At 40.1% G+C, this 17,225-nt stretch overlaps 3 protein-coding genes across 4 annotated transcripts; 2 read left to right on the top strand and 1 right to left on the bottom strand.

Annotated features, from left to right (window-relative positions):
- The first annotated feature begins 1,941 nt into the window (after positions 1–1,941).
- Positions 1,942–4,615, top strand: commd4 (COMM domain containing 4). Of its 2 annotated transcripts, none has more exons than XR_007881176.1 (8): positions 1,942–2,045; positions 2,283–2,354; positions 2,450–2,515; positions 2,605–2,644; positions 3,100–3,219; positions 3,751–3,831; positions 3,936–4,135; positions 4,250–4,615. XR_007881176.1 is itself a non-coding variant. In XM_051381371.1 (8 exons), exons 1-8 carry the CDS (start codon positions 2,043–2,045, stop codon positions 4,288–4,290), a joined length of 600 nt encoding a protein of 199 aa, XP_051237331.1. In that variant the 5' UTR covers positions 1,944–2,042; the 3' UTR covers positions 4,291–4,615. The 2 variants fall into 2 exon arrangements, 1 of the variants encoding a protein (XP_051237331.1); XM_051381371.1 differs by having other exon boundaries at positions 1,944–2,045; positions 3,959–4,135.
- A 154-nt stretch (positions 4,616–4,769) lies between these two features.
- On the top strand, positions 4,770–8,981 carry neil1 (nei-like DNA glycosylase 1). Its single transcript, XM_051381370.1, has 10 exons — positions 4,770–4,987; positions 5,595–6,079; positions 6,160–6,279; positions 7,337–7,445; positions 7,535–7,628; positions 7,776–7,897; positions 7,982–8,009; positions 8,105–8,175; positions 8,560–8,752; positions 8,833–8,981. Exons 2-10 carry the CDS (start codon positions 5,625–5,627, stop codon positions 8,892–8,894), a joined length of 1,254 nt encoding a protein of 417 aa, XP_051237330.1. The 5' UTR covers positions 4,770–4,987; positions 5,595–5,624; the 3' UTR covers positions 8,895–8,981.
- man2c1 (mannosidase, alpha, class 2C, member 1) lies at positions 8,979–17,135 on the bottom strand. Its single transcript, XM_051381363.1, has 26 exons — positions 16,954–17,135; positions 16,394–16,519; positions 16,184–16,307; positions 16,020–16,090; positions 15,734–15,911; positions 15,458–15,647; positions 14,871–14,977; positions 14,654–14,764; positions 14,442–14,534; positions 14,244–14,360; positions 14,066–14,161; positions 13,833–13,978; positions 13,363–13,486; positions 12,761–12,882; positions 12,575–12,660; positions 12,335–12,481; positions 11,942–12,021; positions 10,977–11,071; positions 10,763–10,867; positions 10,487–10,643; positions 10,236–10,379; positions 9,954–10,063; positions 9,769–9,848; positions 9,532–9,674; positions 9,343–9,446; positions 8,979–9,254 (listed from the first exon to the last, which is right to left on the bottom strand). The coding sequence occupies exons 1-26, from the start codon at positions 17,055–17,057 to the stop codon at positions 9,143–9,145; spliced, it is 3,072 nt and encodes a 1,023-aa protein (XP_051237323.1). The 5' UTR covers positions 17,058–17,135; the 3' UTR covers positions 8,979–9,142.
- Positions 17,136–17,225: the final 90 nt, after the last annotated feature.

Genomic DNA, 17,225 nt, shown 5'->3' with positions numbered 1-17,225 from the left:
TCAGGGGAGTCAGGAACATTGTAGGTGGTACAAGGACTGCATCTTATCTTCTGCTTCTAGCCATCCAAGCCTCCCAAAACAAAGCATGCCAAGTGTGAAGGACTCTCAGTGCATAAATTAAACATTCCTTTCCGCCCAATACATTTTACCCACACTGAGATAAAAACCATGATTTACAGCTGGGATCTCTGAGACCCCAAACAGAAGTCATATATCATTTGTAACAATATTTCCTCTAGTCTGGGGGTCTTTTCAAATAATGTAGATTTAAGGTCATCCATGCTTTTATCTCCTCCACACCTGACCACTATAACACACTTCACTTGGGTATCAGCAAACGAAAACATCCAAAGAGAGCAACTCAAGAAAAGAAGCAACCACATCATACCAATCCTTGCTGGCCTTCACTGATTACCTGTGAGTTTTAGAATTAATATGCTTGATTTTGAAACATTGAATGGTCAGATGCCTGCCTATCTGTGTTCAGTTAATTCCCTTTGAGTCTGATTGCTGCTTGAGATCCTCTGGCAAGGCCCCACTAATGGTTCTTAGTCTTGACTTGGCACTAAAGTTGGCTGAGCCTTTGCTGTAGCAATTTGAGAAAACAATAATGCTGTAGGCTACATGCAGGGAGACAGTCCAGTAATAAACATAAAATAAAATCATATGACAGACATTAAAACAATTTCCCCATTACAAATCTGCATCTTGATGAGATTCATATCTGATTGTACCATTAACATAAAGAGGAGACATCGTAAGGTTGCAGGGAGTCTGTGCAAAAATCTATGTTGGTTATTCCTGTTCCATCCCACAATAGGCCCACAGCAAGGGCATTACCTCTGATGTAAACTGACACTGAAGTACTTTTTCATTAGATTTAGGCTCCCTGAGACCAGACTGGAACAATTGACTCATCTGATCTGAAATATTCCCACACTGCTTATTATATATCTCCTTTTCCACTGTACTACACAATCCTTCCCCATTTTTTAAAACTAAATATATATAAACATCAGCACAAGTTGTTTAGTGACAAATTGTGTTTATAACATTTTTGGGTCTCTTTGCATATAAATGATCTTCTAATATGGCCTTGGCCTTGATTTGTATCACAACAGCAACACATTTCTAAACCTTGGATTAGCAGATTAAAAACTGGGAGACAAACCATGCAGGCACAAATCCCGATCAATAATAGACCTAATATCATCTGTCAATATAAGATATTCCAATTCTTCAACTTTACACCATTGTTTTACATTTTGCAGTTTTCTTTGGGAACTTGAAAATAATGTTATAATTATTTTTCAAGCAGTACAGAATCCTCATCCTGGCTGCCCAGTTCAGTTCAGTTATCTTTATTATCCCAAATGGGAAACTTGATTCGCAGTCAGGGTCACAAACAAGGAAAACAAAAAACAAGTTAACAAGTACAGACAAAAACAAAAAATACCAAAAACACAAAAAACACAAAAATGTTCCTTCAACTATAATATACAGTCAAACCATAATAGGAACAACAATGCCATAAAATATAGATACTGGCTGTCCATTCTTGTTTTCAAGTTTAGGTTCATTTGCCAGTCCAGCTATAAAAATACAGTTTAAATGAGTTCTCTCAAGAATAGTAGCTATAAATGAATTTTGTTTGCCAAAGGAATGTATCCAACATACTGTCTGACATTATTTTTGGGGGTCAAGTAGAACTCAGAGAGTTATGTGAGATCTGGTAGATGTAGTGTTCATCAGTCAACACCAATCACAGAGAGAGCAGCATACGAAATCCATGTTTTACAGCTGATATCCCACACAGGTAATGTATCTTTTTTGTTGTTGTTGTTGTTGTTGTGGACATAAAGATGTAAAGTCATTAGGAGAAGCAGCCCTGACAGCTCACCTGGCAGAGCTGCCATCCACCATCAGGACCTCTGAGGAGCAGTGCCCCGCCCCTCCTCCCTCTCGTCCAATCAGATGCGAGGAAGCAGAAACCTCTTCCTGTTCCCTTCTCCCCTCTGCAGCGGCTCAGCTGACTGACAACCATGGTAAACACTGGCATTAAACGTACTATTTAACACTGTTTTGCTTATTTAGAAGCAGGTTTATCCGGAGTAAGTTTTATTTAAATGATTTATAAATGTCATAGGGAATTACTTACCTTCTGCTATCGATGTCTGGTCCGGCTTTTGGGTAGCTAGCAGGCTAAGCTAGTCAGTGCTAGCAGGGCTGTCTGTTGTTATATTACAGTGAATAACACTCATGTGATGTCTTCTCTGTCGTAGCGGTTCCGTTTCTGTGGAGATTTGGACTGTCCAGATTGGGTACTTGCCGAAATTAGCACTCTGGCAAAGATTGTAAGTGATTATAAAGGTCCAGGACTTAAACAATAAAGCAATATTGTGGTTTTTAAATACTAATACGTGTGTCTTCTGCCTCATTAATGTTACAGTCAAGTGTTAAAATGAAACTCCTCTGTGGTCAAGTGCTGAAGGACTTGCTTGGGGAAGGCATTGATGTAAGAGATTACATACATAATCTTTTATTTATCGTTATATACAATATTCACACACACTCAGTGCTGTCTTCTCTCTTCTTTTTTTATAGTATGACAAGGTTGCAAAGCTCACTGCAGATGCAAAGTTTGGTAAGTCTTCCTCATACTGGTACTTAGTTGAGAAATATTCGGTTAAAGTAAAAATGCCACTATAAACATTACAAATAAAGGGACTAAATTAAATGATTTATTAATTAGAAGTGCTTAAGTATTAGTAGAAAAACTTAAAGTCTCAAAAGTAAAATACTGGTTATGGAGAAAAATGGCACCTGTGAGTGTTAAACCAATAAATATTATTATTGCTAATGTTTTTATGTGTTCGCAGCATTTTATGCTTGTGGTTAGTCAAGTTGATGCTTAAATCTACAACAATGTATAATTTTTTCTTCAGCATAATTGTGGCTTTCAAGTGAATGTAGTGCAGTAAAATGTACTGCAGATGTACTACTGTACTGCTCATAAACCCACTATTATATTGTCATACTTGCATTGCATTGTTTTGTTATATAACATACATACATTCATGACATTAATCTATCTTGCAGAGAGCGGAGACATCAAAGCTAGTGTGGCAGTGCTCAGCTTCATTTTCTCCAGTGCAGCAAAGCACGATGTTGACAGTGAATCATTGTCCAGTGAGCTGCAGCAGCTCGGTCTGCCTAAAGGTTAGTCCACTGCTGTTCCCCATATCTGATATACAAATTAAGATTATGTCACATTATCTTTAGTCACACATGCACAGATCTCTGTCCATACATGTGCCAAGAGTAAACAAATGTAACACCATCTGAATAATGTATTTAACTATGTGTAATATTTCATGGGAAGTGTCTGCATTAACTAGAGCTTGTGGGGAGGACACACAGGGCTCTTAGACTGAGGACTCCTCAATACAGAATAATATATTTTGCACACTTGCACACTGTTTTAAATATTAAACTGTGCCCAGGATATGAGCCTAAAAAAGCATCATAGGTCATGACACAAACACTTCCTCATTTCCGGAGACATTCAGGTTAAATCACAGCCTTTTGTGTTATTGTTGGAGCTTACTGCATTGTTCCATTGTCAGTGATGTGGTGCATTGTGACTTTGGTGCATTAATAGTAACAGTTGCAACTGACTTTCCACCAGCTTAAGACTGCACTTGAAATGAATCTAGTTTTTTTTTTATTCACACACATCCATTCTTTTAGAACATACGACAGGGCTCTGCAAATCATATGAAGACAAGCACTCTGTACTGCAAGACAGACTAAGAGAGACAAGCCTGAGACGTAAGTATTTCTGTCTGTCTTGTCCTTTTCTAAAGTAGGATGGCAAATATAACTGATGAGTCGAGCTGTCCTCTGAGAGGTTGCTGACTTAAGGGTGTTCTCAGTTCTGCTCTGCAATGAATTTCAGTGGGAGGGCTGGACGCTGTGTGCTGGCGGGTCGACTACACTCTGAGTTCCAGTGAGCTGAGAGAGGTTAATGAACCTGTGATTCAGCTTAAACTGCAGACAAAAGGAGCAGAGTCAGACTCTGCAGAGACAACAGTTGTTTCTGTTTCTGCTGACAAGTTCAGAGTCTTGCTTGCAGGTTAGTTCCGCATCTTAACCCTGCTGGGTTTTTTTTCATCGTTCTTTCAATCCAAACAGTTGTATTAGCCACACTTATGTTGTGTTAATTGTTTTCCTATCTGTGTTTCCACAGAGCTCAAGCAGGCCCAGGCTATGATGAATGCACTGCAGTAAAGAGTGGACAATGAAGTCGGACACAAACAAAGCTGATAGGCTGCCAAAAGTGCCATACTTACATCTTGTACAGTATAATTTTTGTATGAACTTAAAGGTCATGTGAATGGCTCAGTCCTTTTCGGATAGATTGAAAGTTTATTTTCTACATCAGCAATAATTGGTGGAGCTGTTTCCAGACTGTGTGATTCCTCACTGAAACAAGAATACTGAGTGGACCATTTTTGTAAAATATTGTATATAATAATTAACACGTTTTGAATTATGTTGATAATTTTTGTTTTACCTTCATATGCACATGACAAAATAAAGTCTAAAACAGATATTTCAAGCCTTGGTCGGTTTTTCCCGCAACGCCTACATATCCTAGCATGCCTCTGGCTGTTTGCTCATGTAGTGATTTATGCGTCTGCTAGAAAAGCTCCATTTAATTGTTACCCTCTAGTTTTAACATCAGCCCACATCAGTAATACACGAAGTTGTGGATAACGAACGTGGTGAGGCCTGAAATCTCGCGATGTTTCCGTATAAACAAAAAAAACCGTTGCACAACATGTTTGGTAACATGCATGTTGTGAAAGCATCGTCGTTTAGTGCCATACCTACTCCTCGTGGCAGCCCTGAAGAGAGTGGGGGAACCGGCAAACTGTGTTGGTAATTTCAGCTGAAGTCGGCGATCGTGACAAGTTTATCACCGGTGAGGTCTATTTCCTGGTTATATATCCCTCGATACCTCGGTTTCTACTCCAGGAATGTCTGTACTTAGTGGTGTACCTATTGCTATTTCCCCCCCTTGTTATGCAATGCAGAAACACAATGTGTTGTTCAGACTGGTTGAATACACAAGAAATGCATGATTGGTCACATTGTATAGTCTATGAATGACTGTGGTGTCGTGTTGTTGGTCTGATTATGTTGTTGTGTCTGAGGCTGTGCAGTGGTGCTTTCAGGAACCGAAACACTGAGGTTACAAGTCTGCCCAACACACAGTACCACCACTGTTTGGAAAAAAACATGAACATAAATGACTGTCTTTTGTATTTTCTGTAATTATTTCATGTTTTATTCATTGTGTTAACTGTTATATTAGTAATATTTTCTTATTATTAAGGCATGAATGCTGCTTCAAAGCAATCAAAGAATGTACAGTTAAAAAATATATTATTTTATTGACCTAAAACCAGTCAAATGTAAATATATTGAGTGTTCAAAGGCTGTAATAAGACATGCAGACATACATCCTCACTGTCTTTTAAAGCCCTTGGTTTTGTGTAATGTTTGCTCAACCACTTTATTCCCTGCAGTTGCAGCACAGCTTCATTTGTTCCAACAAAATGCCTGAGGGACCAGAGCTCCACCTGGCCAGCCTGTACGTAAACAAAATGTGTAATGGAGTGGTTTTTACTGGACCCGTAAGAAAATCCGAAGTCAGCAAGAGTCCCGATGTGCCCTTCACCTGTGAGGCCTATCGGATCACAGCCACTTCCAGAGGGAAGGAAGTGAAGCTCACGCTGACACCTATAAAGAGTGATGATACAAAACAGAGGTTGAAGACAGGACAGGCAGACCAGCCCATGGATGTGGTCTTTCGCTTTGGGATGTCTGGTAATTTCCGCTTCACCACAGAGGATGAGCTGCCCAAACACTCCCACCTACGTTTTTATTCCAAAGAGAAGCCCTGCAGAGTGCTGAGCTTTGTGGATGTACGCAGGTTTGGCAGCTGGCAGCCCAGTGGGACCTGGCAGTCCAGCCGAGGGCCCTGTGTCATGTTTGAGTACAAAAGCTTCAGGTTTGTAATGCTAAGTGTCAGATGTGTCACCCGCTCAACCAAATCCTCACCCTATCACTGACCAGTTTATCATTTTGCAGGGAGAACGTTGTGTCGCACCTCTCCGACAGCGCCTTTGACAGACCCATCTGTGAAATTCTGCTCAATCAGAAGTACTTCAACGGTATCGGGAACTACCTGAGGGCCGAAATACTTTTCAGGTGACAAACATGCACAAACCCTCAACTATTCAAATGACACATTATACAGTTAAGTAGCAGGGAGGCACTGATACCGCCCTTATTACTGCAAGTGGATCAGGTATCATCCATGACATGATGATCCGCTTGAAATATAGAGCTGTAACTAACAATTACTTTAACTATGGATTTATCTCCTGATTTTCTTTAATTATCTGTAAAACAATCAAATAAAACAGAGAAAAGCTGAAGATCTTTACATTTGAGAAGAAGACTGTGTTTGACAAGACTCAAAAACAATTAATCGTTTATCAAAATGGTTGCCAGTTAATTTTTAATCAACAAATTCTTTCAGCTATAATTAAATATAGTTTCTTCTTTAATGATATTTTAAAATTCAGTGTTTCCTCTAGAAGTTACATCCATTCAGTCACAGCAAGCTGCTGACTCTGTTTTCAGTGCCAAAGCAAGCCACGGCCTCATGTTTCCTTTCATGAGAATAACCGAAAGGAGTTCCAGGCAGTGAGGTATACAGAGTTCATATTTGAAAAGAAAGCAATGGTATCATTACATCATTGGGAGGGAAAAAAGTCAGTGGATCAGTGAATAATTACTACAGTATTTACTTACTAATAAGTCAACAGATACTGTATTTCTGTAGATGTTCTCATATGGCTAGTGTACTTATGTAGTGCCATGCTAGAAGTAACTAGTGGTTTAAAAAAACTAAAGGTGAAAGAAAACAGGCACATACACAGGATGCAAAGCCTGGTCCTGACAGGTCTCGATTAACCGTAGGTCTGTACACATTTTAAAAAGAAACAAAACAGAAACAAGACGACTACGATCTGTCCCGTGAGAGTCTCTCCGTGTTTTGCATTGTTAAATGTGCTGACAGTTCCAGCTATCGTGTGTTTCAAGGCCTCTTTCCCTCAGATATGAAATGAATGGCTTTCTTTCATTTCTTAAGTTTTGTACTGTGTACTGCCTGCGAGGAGGCTCTATGAGTCGGAAACAAAAACAAAAAAGCCTTCTTCTTCAAAAGAATGGGTCTTTTTATTCTCCAATCTTTTAATAGGTTGAACATCCCACCCTTTGTGGCTGCCAGGACTACACTTGAAGGCCTTGATTCAGAAGATTTATGTGAAAGTGAGAAGCCTGTGAAAAAAGAGAATACAGATAAAAAGGTGAAAGAACTCAGAACACAGACATTTTTCAGATCAGATGCTCAACCCTCACTGCTTTGCATTTTTTAACAGTGCCTTTCTTTACTAAGCCCTCTGACAGAACTAAACAGAAGAGGGTGAAAGAGGAGACGGGGGACTTGCTGAGGCTGTGTCATACAGTACCTCTGGAGGTGGTGAGCCTAGGTGGGTTTTCTTGTGCTTACTGTACTTCAAAGATTCTGATAGCTTTCATTTTGAGCGAAAGACGTATTATTACAGTCTTACTCAAAGATAACACAATTTCTTTTTCCTGTGAAATGCCTCCTGTTTTCGACACATTTTGTGATTCAGGTGGAAAGGGATATGATCCAGAGAAGGCAGACTATTCTGGCTTTAAGGCGTGGCTGCAGTGTTACTACGTTGATGGAATGAAATCCATCCGGGACCACAATGGCAGAACTATGTGGTTCAAAGTGAGTTCAAGGAAAATGCTATATTTTAATCCCTTGCAGGATATTATATATCACAGATACTAATACCTACTGTTCTCATTTCAGGGAGATCCAGGTCCCATGGTGCCTAAAGGTACTTAATACTTTTGAATACATGACGCTGCAAACTTAAGCAGAAATGTATCTGAGAGTAGTCGATGCATCTGACTGATCATTCTCTCGCAATAGATTCAAAGTCACCCAAGCCAAAAAAGAGGGCAAAGAAAGAAGATGACCATGATTACACAGACAAGAAAAAGGTATAAACAGTAATCTTTTTACTTGACAATGAACTAAACTAAAACGACAGTCAGAAACAGCTCTTTTATATGCTTTTATATCACCACGCAGCCAGGTGTCTAGAGGTCCTGTCGCTTTTAAATGCTTCTCGAAGACTCACCTTTACAAGATGGCCTACAATTAACATGTTTTACCTTCCCATTATTTTGTGGTGCTTTAGATCATCACAAACTGTATTTTAAATGTGCTTGATTTAGTATCAGTTTACTTTTTATATGAATATTTTGCACTTTATTCTTATTCTTAATTTTTCTGATTAAAATTTTTGTTTAGTATATTTTTTTAATCTGGAAGCACCTAACCTTGAAAAGTGCTTCATAAATACATAAACACACTTTTTTTAGGTGGCCAGAGGTCGCTCTGCAAACACAACAAAGAAACAAGTCAAACAGGAAACTGTGACCAAAACACCAAAGAAAAACAAGGATGCGCGTGTCAAGCAGTCCCGATCCAAGACCCAAGAAGGAAACGCACCGCATGAAAAGAAACCAACTGCACGTAGGAGGAAAAGCAGCAATGCTGGGCCAACAACTGCAGGTGAGATGAAGGCATTCAGTCAAAATGAAACAAGTTTTTTTATTTTGTTGGGGGGAGAACTGGAAGAATTTAAATCTCAGTCAACTTTGTTGCAGGTCCACTGAGGCGGAGCGGGAGAGTTACCAGACAGAAAAGCAATTGAAACCAAAAGGCAGGAAACCACTTTTTGGGACCATTTTATGTTTTTATACAATTCAATTTTTTAAAATAAAAACATGTTTCTACAAAAGTTCTATAACCTTTTATTGATATGATGCAATGTATCAAAGTTAAAGTCTCCTGAAAAACAACAATAGAACAGCACCAGATTATTTAACTAGTTTCTAGGCCCAAAGCATTTTATTAATATTCAATTTGTGACAACCCTGACGATAGGAAATGCCATATGTATTACAAAATGAGGAGAAGTGACACTATTTGAAAGGGGTTGAAGTTCAAAATGATTCCCTCTGACGTAATGTGTGCTGGCTGGGTGGGGTCTTGTCTCTCCAAGAGGTCACAACTGGGAATGGGACAAAATGGTTTTGTTGTTAGAAACAATACAACAAATGTACCAGATGGCAGTTAAAACAATAAAAATAGAAACTCACGGCCAGGCTTCCCTAACCGGAAGGGTGGTACAGAGAGTTGCAGTCACGCTGCTCCCATGTGACTCATAGAGCCGGACTACAAGTGCACCCTTCCTGTCCTCGGCCTGTTATGGTAAATAGAGTAAATAGCCATTAACAGTCTGAGTGGATTAAGTGAAGCAAGGTCAAGCATGGGGTTTAATTGGATACCCGTTTAATGGTCTCAAGGATGACTGCAGCACTACTGATGGAAAAGGCATTCCAGGGCACCGTGTCAGGAGTGCACCGGATTGACCTCAAAGGGAAGTTGAGGTTGTAGGCGCACTGGATGACTGAGGCATCTTGAAAGGATCCTGTATTAAAACCCAGAAAAACATTATATTCTAAGTTTTAGACTTTTGAAGTTTAATGAGAACAAATTATTTACAAGAACAATTACATCCTTACCTGTGTGTGGCATGACTGCGTAGGTGAAATGATGAGTCCCCATGTCAGCATTGGCATCTGGGGCCTTTGTTGCTCTCAGTCTACAACAAAGACATCTACTATTAGATGAAAGGATTATTTAAAGTAAGTGTAACTGAATTGTACTGTTTGTTTTACTGTTGTATATGAACAGTGGGAAATCTCACAGAGACAGTGTCATAGTGTTCTTGTGGACCGAATAGCCATATTTGCAGTCATTCAGCAGTGCAACTCCAAAGTTGTGCTCTGACAAATCGGCCCATTTGTGACCCCAAACCTGAGAAGAAAACCATAATGGAAAAACAATACACAGTATTGCAGCATCACTGACATTGGCCATCCTACAATTTAGACATGCAGGACCAAAACAGGCCAAAACCAAAAATTTGCCGCTGTCCAAATACCTGTGGAGATCATTGTACATTAACATTACTCGTACAGCATCGTACCTCAAATCTGGCCCAGTCCCATGAAGTGTTCCTGTGCGTGGGTCTCTGCAAATGACCAAACTGGATCTCATATGTAGCACTGGGGCTGTGAACTCGCACAGGGAATTCCACCTTGAGAAACTTGTGAGACTCTGCCCACTTCACCTGAAATTGGACGATGCAACTGATATTGCTTGGGTACTGAAAAGTTGGTCAACTGTTGGATTAGTGATTCTCTAGATTTTTCGAGATATCGTGAATGAATGAAGTACTTCTGTGTTGAACTTGATGTAAGGACACATGGCGTCCATGACAATCTCCTGGGTGATCGTGCTCTTATCACTGATCCTGAGGGTGAAGCTGACACTGCCTCGGAGCCCACCTGAGGACACCACACGAACTGGCTGCACCACCTCCAACACCGGCTTTCTATAAGGCCATTTCTGCTGTTAGTTTTTTTATATTGATACCTACAATGCCTGCAAATAGTGTAAAAGAGTATCAAGGTGGCGAAAGATGGATGTAACTGTAATGGCACAATGAAACACCTCGTCTGCAGATGGTAGTCCATCACATCCCAAGCATCCCAGTACAGAGGGACATCATCGAACATGATAAACTGATTCCCATAACAGCTGTCATAGATGGCTTCCCTGAAACCATCAGAGTGGTGAGACAGATTAATATTTAATAACGATTAATTTATTAATGTTAATGCTGTAAAACAAAATACACAGGTGGTCATATGTGGTCCTACAGTACCTGTTTGCACTGATCAAATACAGCGATGCCAAAGTGCCATCTTTGTTTATGACAGTCTGCAAAATCCCATTCTCCATGAGGATGGTGCCATCGGCCTGTAATGTTAAACGTCTCAGTTAGCCAAATTAAATTACATCAAAGCTAAATTTGTTAAATGCTCTCTATGTATAGTACATACTTCTTTTTGTGCAAAAGGGACAGTACATAAACACAGACAGAGGGAGAGACATGTACAACATATAGAAATAGACAGAGGAAAAGGTTTATAAGCAACATAACGTGTACACTCAATCAGAGGAAAAATGAGAAAACTAGACTAAACAAAACCAGAAAAAAAAGGAAACAATAATAATATGCAAGGAAGTTACTGTTGCCAAGAGTGGAAGGAAATCAGGTCAGTTAGTCAGTGATTTCCTTTAGGCCTGTTCTTATTTTTATTGGAGAGTCCTTTCTGATTGAGTATTATCTGTTTGAAATTTTGTTATAAAATTTGATGACTTTACTTTTATTGTATTTTTTGTGAAGCACTTTGTTACATGTATTTTAAAAGTGCTCTATAAATAAAGATTATTATAGAGAAAAGAAGAGAGAGGGGAGACATAAGAAATAAAGGCACCAACAATGGCACTGCGGGGGTTTTAGGGCTCTGCAGAGGTCAGCTGGGTTGGACCTGCTAATCTGCTTCTGGCTGTGACCAAACCTTTAGGAAAATGCTGGCCTATTGCAGATAGCTGTTGCAACCTCCTGAGCCTGCCCCCAAACCCTCTGGAGTGAGCCGGCTCTGTCGGGACCAGGAGATTTTTAATTTTTTTTATCCATTGAACTCATCACCCTGCCCTGCACACAACCACAGCCTCCCACGAAAGCCACATTTGAGCTGGAAGTACTGTCATCACTGGCATTGGTGGGATGATTTAGTGAAACTTATTCAGAGCTGGAAAAGGCAAGTAATGGGTTGTACATACTTGAATAGAGACAGAGACTTGAGTCCCAGGCTGTGTGTCCTTAACAGGAGACAAACCGATGCTGGGAACTCTCACCAGAGCTGCAGAACAACGGATACCACAGAGCATCAAATATGCAGTTGTAATTTTGAAAGCAACAACATAAATATTGTAAATATACAGAATGGTGACAGTTTAAAGGAAAAACCAACACAAACCTCCTTGTCTGGAGCCATCTCCATCCTCCCATAGGTGTTCAATTAATCAACCGATTCACTCATCATTTTCATTCTCATCAAACCAATAAGTGACCACTCATGTCCTGCACGAAACTGTATTCCTCATGTTTCGCCACTCATTCAGGTTTTTCCTTTAATGTGTCACCCATCTGTGTATATATAAGTATCAACATACCCAGATCAGGTTTACCAGCACCATCTTGAATCTGGATGACTTCATGGCGCTCCCATGGCAAAGAGTTGAACACACCAGCAGAATTGCCCTTTGACCCCAAGGCTCCACAGGCATTATGCAGCAGTGTAGAACCATCACGGCGGATATCTAAAAACAAACACAGTGTGATGTACTTTTTGCTTTGGAAAACAACAGATCAATATGGCTCTGATTATAATGGACGGCTACTTAAAACTGTACCTTCATAATACCGGAGTGCATCCTCCACAACCATCTCAATGCAGCTGCCGGGAATCACATCATGGAACTGGTTTAGAAGAAGCAGCCTGTGAGGGAAAAATCAAAGACATAATTTTCATACTCTGACAATAGAAGCCATTTATTTATTCGTCCTCATCATGAAACTATAAAATGGTGTGGCTTGACCTCCAAAGCTCTTGCAGTTTTTCCACAGGATACTGAAAAGTCCCATCCTGACACAGCGCCAAGCTGCTGGCTATCTCAATGTCATGAAGCAGTGTCTCACACTGGCGGTTTCCTCGTTTAATCTGGAAACAACAAAGATACCATGAAAATAACTTTTTCAAACATTTTAAATTGTTTTAACACATTAGTAGTTTGTAGCACTTTTATCCTTCATTCAGTTGGGGTGGTTTTATACTTTAGATATGTCTATTTTCTTTTTTTAAAGTATAATGTTTTCCTCACATTTGTGGTTATTTTGTGGCATTGTATGGGATTGTATTATTTTGTGGGGTATTACCAGTAGTTATCCCTGCTCCCTGCATATATGCTTTCTGTACCTGTAGAAAACATTTTTAGAAATATATAACTTCCCATACAGTCTACCTGAGTGCATCACCAGTGAATATTAAACCTCAATGCATTTATATATTTCATAATTTCATACTGCTGTTATTTCTTATTTTCTATCCTATTTGCTTAGATTTTTCTTTACTCCCAGAGAAATCGTATTAGTTTTGTTATTGTAAAGTTGAATTTCCTCTTATATTAGACTACTTTTCTACCTGTGCCTGGGTGGTGTAGGTGCCATTGTGCAGTTCCAGGAAGAGCTCTCCCGTCCAAGTACAAAGCAGAGCTGAGTCAGCCTGAAGCTCAGAGAAAAGCCTGTCAGGACTGGACATCTGGACCCTATAAAACACAGAGTATTTGGAGATGGTAGTAACGAATGACGTCTCTGGTTACACCTTTGTTATTCATTATGACTAAAACATGATTGTATTGACTAGTATTGTAAAGAAGAACAGAGTAGTGACATCAGTAGATATCACCCATATCCTTTTGTTTTTAACAGGCTTGAAGTGGCCCACAGTTTACGTGCTGACACACCTTAATTCCAAAAAGCATCAAAGAATTCCCACAGTGCTGGCCGGAAGTATATAGAATAAAGAACTAATGACTCAAGTGTTTCCGCCTCAGTCTAGGCTTTGGGCTTAGTGGTTACTCATGACTGTTAAAGCGTGGGACAGAAACTGACTTGGGAAGTCCGTCTGTATCCCGGACTCGGTGCAGTCGGTCAAGCATCAGCTGTGTTGGTCCACCCCCACCGTCTCCAAAACCAAACAACACAGCGCTGTGATTGGCTCTGCCTTTGTCTTTGTTATTCTTCACAGTTTTTACGAGCTGTGGGCAGAAGAAAGTCTTGTGAGAATTGTAAATGTTCTTAGACTCAACATTCACCATGTAGTGTGCACTATAAACCAAACTCACGTCTTCAACCTTGCCCTTCATTTCATAGGAATTTCCAGGTGGGAAGTGTGTTAAAACCTTGGAGCCATCCAGACCTTCCCAGAAAAATGTGTTGTGCTTTGGGAAAGAGAAAGTAGAACTGAAACTTTTCTTCTAGTGGAAGTTTTTTTTTTTTAACCTTGAGTGGTACATTACTTACCGGGAAGGTGTTGACCAGGTTCCAACTAAGCTTCTGTGTCAAGAAATTGGAAATGCCACAGCCCTGCATTATTTGAGGAAGTTGGGCTGAGTAGCCAAACGTATCTGGAAGCCAGAACTAAAGAAAACATTCTTATATTATAAATATGTGATGACAAAGTGGCCACTCAAGGTCAGCTCATTTTTTAGGAATCCATACCTCTTTGCAATGGATCCCAAACTCATGGTTAAAGAAGCGCTGACCTTCCAGGAACTGCCGGACCATGGACTCACCTGAGGGCAGATTGCCATCCTGAAAGGCAAACATGTTATTAGTACATCTTAAGTTAGGATACCATTTTCATAGAACCAACTGAAAGGCAGCATCCTGAATAATTAAATTCATAAGATATGAATAATTTTTAAGTTCACCATTTCCACCCACGCTCCTCCAACTGGAATGAACTGGCCTTTCTTGACATAATGCTGAATCTGGGAGAAGAGTCCCGGGTACCAGCTCTTTACCCACTGGAACTGCTGGGCCTGGACAAAAAGCAAAAGAAAAGGTCAAAACTGAAGAGGACTGCTCAGATTTGCAGAAGCATCGTGGCTCATGTGAAACTGTATTAGTGGGTTAGGGTTAACCCACCTGAGAGCAAGTAAAAACAAACTCTGGGTTCTTCTCCATTAAACGGATCACCGTCACCCAGCTTCGGCCACATTTACGAATGGTCTCTTCATAGGGCCACAGCCATGCTGCAGATACAGAGTTGTAAACATTGAGTCATTTGGCAAAAATGGGATTATTGTAAGATTTTATGCCTCTTCTATTAGTTCTCTACTTCGAAAATAGGGCAGAGAATAATTTTTTTGTATCTTTTTGCTACTACTTATTACATGATACCTGATATACGGTGCAGATACCAAAAATATTTCCATACTTTGACAAAAAAAAAGTTTTTCTACAAAAACCCATTTCTCTTTAACAAAAGAAACTGAACACAGGCCGCCAGAGAATAATGCTGCCTAATTAAAACGGTCGAACATTGGCAAAACTGTAATTTAAATCAGTAAATATCTCATTAATGAAGAAGCAAACCAGACTACAAATCTGACCAGGTATTCAGCACCAGCTTTGTTTTCACAGTTTTTCAATACTCAGACTCAGATTTTGGTCGGAACCCAAAAAGTGGATCAACCCTCAGCTCTATTCAACAATAGAAATTAAACTGAGACCTGAGTCTATGTGGCAATGACCCATCGCATGAGTATTGTGCTGGCTTTCTCCATTTCGCTGGCTAAAGAAGTTGTGAGCCAGACTGTGTACTTTGGAGAAAGAGCTAGGATCGCAGGGATCACACAGGTTCACCATCTCATTGACAGTGAAGAGTGCCTGGTAGCCTCGTTGCTCTCCCTCTCCGAGCTCCTGGGAAGGAAGAGAAGAAATAAACTGTGGAAGTTTACATTTTCCATTGAATTAAAAAGGAAAGCAATGTTTTTGTGTGGCTGTACCTTCACAATATCAATCAGCATCTCAAAATCAGTCAGTAGTTCCCGTACTTCCCGGTTAAATACCACCAGCTCGGCCTTCTGTACAGAAAACATCCTGTTTGGATCTGGGGCTGCAATCATGGATCCTTCACCAGCTCCAAAAAGCCCATTACAAGCCACCTCTACATAAAGGGTGATGCTAAAGAACAAGAGAAAATAAGAACATTTTAGTTGAGAGACGCCCAAAAGCTCAGTAAGTGAAGTTGGTTACAGAATTTGTAATGAACTCATAATTTATGTATCTGACCTGTGTGGCTCCTCATCTTTCAAACAGTCAGATAGGATGTAACTTGTTTTTTCACCCTCTTTAGTCAGGCCCTACAAATCCACACGTTACATGTCCTCAGTCTAGACATAGATTTAGCATAGATTTTGGCACTTTAATCTAGTCCGAAACGGCTGCTTTATTACCTGAACTGGCTGCTCATCTCTCCAAACCATTGCTTCTCCATCACTTTCCCACAGAAGGTGAACTTCTTTCCCCCTCCAAGAATCAGGGATGTTCAGGGTCACTTTAAACCAGCAGGTCCACCACCTACAACGAGCATCAAAGTTGGATTATTGCCAAGATCTTAGAGCATAACAGATTTGAGGATGATAAAATCTGACAATAATACTTACGTCGGTCCAAAGGTATCACCCACTTTATGAGGTGCAAAGTTCTGCTTGGATGCTTCCGTGAATGTGATCCGTTTAGAGGACAAGAAGGAGGCGAGGGACTCCAGCGGGCAAGAGTCTCCATAGAGTCTGCAGAGAATAATAAAAACATTAAATTTGCCTCAAATGTCTTTACAATACCTCTGACCTTCGACCCTAAATTCAGATAAGGAAACCCTTTAAAAAAAAAACAATGATGGCATGATCAGATCTGAACAATTCCATACACATTAACTATGGAGCATGTGGTCAGATGAGTAAATGTGGACAACCTGTGGACTTTCTTAAAGCAGTACATGAGGTTATATAGTTTAGGACAGAGTAGACCTAGACCTTAATGCATTTACTCCTAGAAAAAAAATGCATGCAAAAGACAAACTCCCTGTAGATATTACAGAGATTCACAGCTGTTTTGTTTTATTTCTTTATTTCAGACTGATCTCCTGCAGGAACATATTTGCTCTACTGTACTACCACCGTTCAGTTAAGTTAGATGCAGTGCAGTTGTATGAAAGCAGCCTTACCGTCCTCTCAGGTTGCAGTCTGTGAAATAAATCTCAGAGATAAACTTCTCTGCTCTCTCGAGGAGAGTGCGCCTGTTCTTCAGCACAGGCTGCTGAGACATCATTCCTGAAAACTACACAAAACACCTGCAGACTTTTCACACGTCAAAACCACGGAAATCTACGGGAAACGATGGCAGGAAAACCCGGAAGTAAAACGTAGTGTTTTTGTAATTAAAGAAAGCAGCCGCTAGATGGCAGTGCTGTACGGGAAGATGAACTGTGTCACCAGT

Source organism: Dicentrarchus labrax, unplaced genomic scaffold, assembly GCF_905237075.1.
Source record: "Dicentrarchus labrax unplaced genomic scaffold, dlabrax2021, whole genome shotgun sequence".
NCBI classification, from domain to species: domain Eukaryota; kingdom Metazoa; phylum Chordata; class Actinopteri; family Moronidae; genus Dicentrarchus; species Dicentrarchus labrax.
The sequence above is the reverse complement of the archived record's forward strand: the minus strand, read 5'-3'. Positions and strand labels throughout refer to the sequence as shown.

Bases quoted from the DNA above. Each gene is read 5' to 3' on its own strand.
- commd4 (XM_051381371.1), top strand. The intron at 2,355-2,449 runs GTAAGTGATTAT...TTAATGTTACAG, and splicing joins TTAGCACTCTGGCAAAGATT to TCAAGTGTTAAAATGAAACT. The intron at 2,645-3,099 runs GTAAGTCTTCCT...TCTATCTTGCAG, and splicing joins CACTGCAGATGCAAAGTTTG to AGAGCGGAGACATCAAAGCT.
- neil1 (XM_051381370.1), top strand. From the start codon at position 5,625: ATGCCTGAGGGACCAGAGCTCCACCTGGCCAGCCTGTACGTAAACAAA. The intron at 6,080-6,159 runs GTTTGTAATGCT...ATCATTTTGCAG, and splicing joins TTTGAGTACAAAAGCTTCAG to GGAGAACGTTGTGTCGCACC. The intron at 8,010-8,104 runs GTACTTAATACT...CTCTCGCAATAG, and splicing joins AGGTCCCATGGTGCCTAAAG to ATTCAAAGTCACCCAAGCCA.
- man2c1 (XM_051381363.1), bottom strand. From the start codon at position 17,057: ATGATGTCTCAGCAGCCTGTGCTGAAGAACAGGCGCACTCTCCTCGAG. The intron at 16,520-16,953 runs GTAAGGCTGCTT...TATTCTCTGCAG, and splicing joins GACTGCAACCTGAGAGGACG to ACTCTATGGAGACTCTTGCC. The intron at 14,162-14,243 runs GTAAGTAATGTA...TCTTTCCCAAAG, and splicing joins ACCTGGTCAACACCTTCCCG to CACAACACATTTTTCTGGGA.